Here is a 2,067-nt window from a genome sequence, read left to right on the forward strand (position 1 = left end):
AGGCTGTTTAAGGGTCTTGGTGAGCTTCTTGGGTGGAGCAGCTGGGTCGTAGGTCTGGTGCTTTGATGATATCTGTGGTTCATTTTACCTTACCAAATTGGTACCGTTGACCTTTTTCTTCAGTTCGATGTTGTTGTTTAATAGCTTATATTGTGTTCTTTCCCCACACACCTGAGACGACGTATGGCCCAGTGCGCCGTTACTGGAAACGGCCACCTTTCCTTTCAACTCTGACACGATTTTTCAAGAGGACTATGTCCTCGACATTGTACGATGCTTGTTCGCGTCGTTTGTTGTACTGCATTTTCTGCGTCTGTTGTGCGGTGTTGATGTTTGCTGTGACCTTTGACAACATCATGTCCCGAATCGATGTCATGGCATAACCGGTCGCAGCAATCGTGGCTGCTTGGCAGTCGTCCGGAATCTCCTCAATGACCTCGAGGTCACGGGGCTGACAGTGCTGTAGCTCACCTGGAAGGACGGCCTGCCGATTGTAGACTACCTTTCAGGGAGTAAGCTTTGTCGAGGCGTGTTTTTACGTGCGATACGCGAAGAGTACGGCATGTATACAGTCTACCCAGTTCTCACGGTTCTCAAGGCATCTAACGAGAGAATCCTTGATGGTCCGGTTATGGAGTTTGACGAGGCCATTGGCTTGAGTATGGTAGGTGCTAGTAATGTACTGCTTCGTGCCTGTCATGTCATGTAGCGCGGATGATACCTGGTTCACAAATTCACGTCCTTGATCGTTGATCTGAATATTGACACACCCATGACGGCAGATGATTTTCTCGAGCAAGAATTTTGCAACGCTCTTGGTTGTGTGATCTTTAAGAGCCTGTGCCTCTGGCCATTTTGAGAAATAGTCCATGGCGACAACAACACAGCAGTATCCGTCTTCTGTCTTGTGCATCTTAGTGATGTCGACGCCGATTACCTCACTCGGGACAGGCACAGGATGCAGTTCAGCCACTTCCGTTTGCTGAAGGGGGTTTACTTTTTGGCATCTGTCACATACGGTGACAAAATCACGGACTTCGGCGCTCACGTTTTTCCAATAAAAGCGCTCCAGGAACTTTACTCTGGTCTTGTGTATGCTGACGTGACCGCTCATACAACGCGCCGTGTCGCTGATGCCAGCACCTTGGTGAGCACTGGCGATGATTCTGCACTGTTCTTCTCGGTCTCAGATGACGTGGAGTTCTACATCACCAGCGTCAGACGTAGATGATCTCACAGTTCTGTGGTGGTAGTACAGCTGACCACAATGAGATGAGTATTTTGTTGCTAGTCTTCGAATATTGGCTTTTTCGGTTTTTGAAGCCCTGTGTGGGTACTTAGAATTAACTACGTATTCAAAGATGATGTCGAGGTTGTCGGATTTCCGTTCAGCAGCCATACTGACGACTTTTGGAGAAATGATTCTGTGATCGGGTTAACCCTGGATTTATATACATCCCACGGTTGAGATCCACAAGGGCAGCCAACGCACAGCTTAAGGTGTCAATCACCAAAACTCATTTGCAGCGGTGCCGATTCTCCTTAATCCGGATGCTTTCGCTTCGCTAAGACAAGGGAAGGAAAATGACAAACTAGGAAATATGGCTTACCCGTTGCCACATCTTCACAGGGTTGTTCACTGAAACCTTTGGTCAAATCCTATTAAATGCATGAAGATTAGCTTCCTCGTTTAATGTCTTGCACAATAGCCTTCCGTAAAAACCATGGTGAATTCTCAGCATCGTGTTCTTCGCCCAGAAGAAAGAAAAATGGCATGCAATGCCTATCATCTTTTTTTAAATGGGGAAATGATAATGAAATTGTTAAATTTGAAATTGACCAAGCAATCAAACGTGTCACAGATGCAACCAACATATTTAAAACGACTTTGTTTCAGATTTGCAAGGAAAATTAGGTCAAGGGTATTAAGCATACTGATAATATTATAAAGGAACACATGAAAATGGTCTGACCTAACTAATTCGTTGAATCTTTTGTGATAGCACTAACTTCATCTGACGAGGTCTCCATAACCCCGTTTGCTAACACAACCCTTGTTGTAAAAAA

General features: G+C 45.5%; 1 protein-coding gene across 1 annotated transcript in view; it reads right to left on the reverse strand.

The window, feature by feature from the left end:
- Positions 1–913, reverse strand: part of LOC137636097 (uncharacterized) — a 964-nt gene extending 51 nt beyond the window's left edge. Inside the window, exons 1-3 of the mRNA XM_068368518.1 lie at positions 608–913; positions 236–502; positions 1–72 (exon numbers count right to left, since the gene is read on the reverse strand). The exon at positions 1–72 is cut by the window's left edge and continues 51 nt beyond it. Of these exons, the coding sequence (XP_068224619.1) occupies positions 1–72; positions 236–502; positions 608–913 (645 nt within the window). The remainder of the gene's footprint in view (positions 73–235; positions 503–607) is intronic.
- Positions 914–2,067: the final 1,154 nt, after the last annotated feature.

The sequence above is a fragment of the Palaemon carinicauda genome, chromosome 3 (assembly GCF_036898095.1).
Source record: "Palaemon carinicauda isolate YSFRI2023 chromosome 3, ASM3689809v2, whole genome shotgun sequence".
Lineage (NCBI taxonomy): Eukaryota > Metazoa > Arthropoda > Malacostraca > Decapoda > Palaemonidae > Palaemon > Palaemon carinicauda.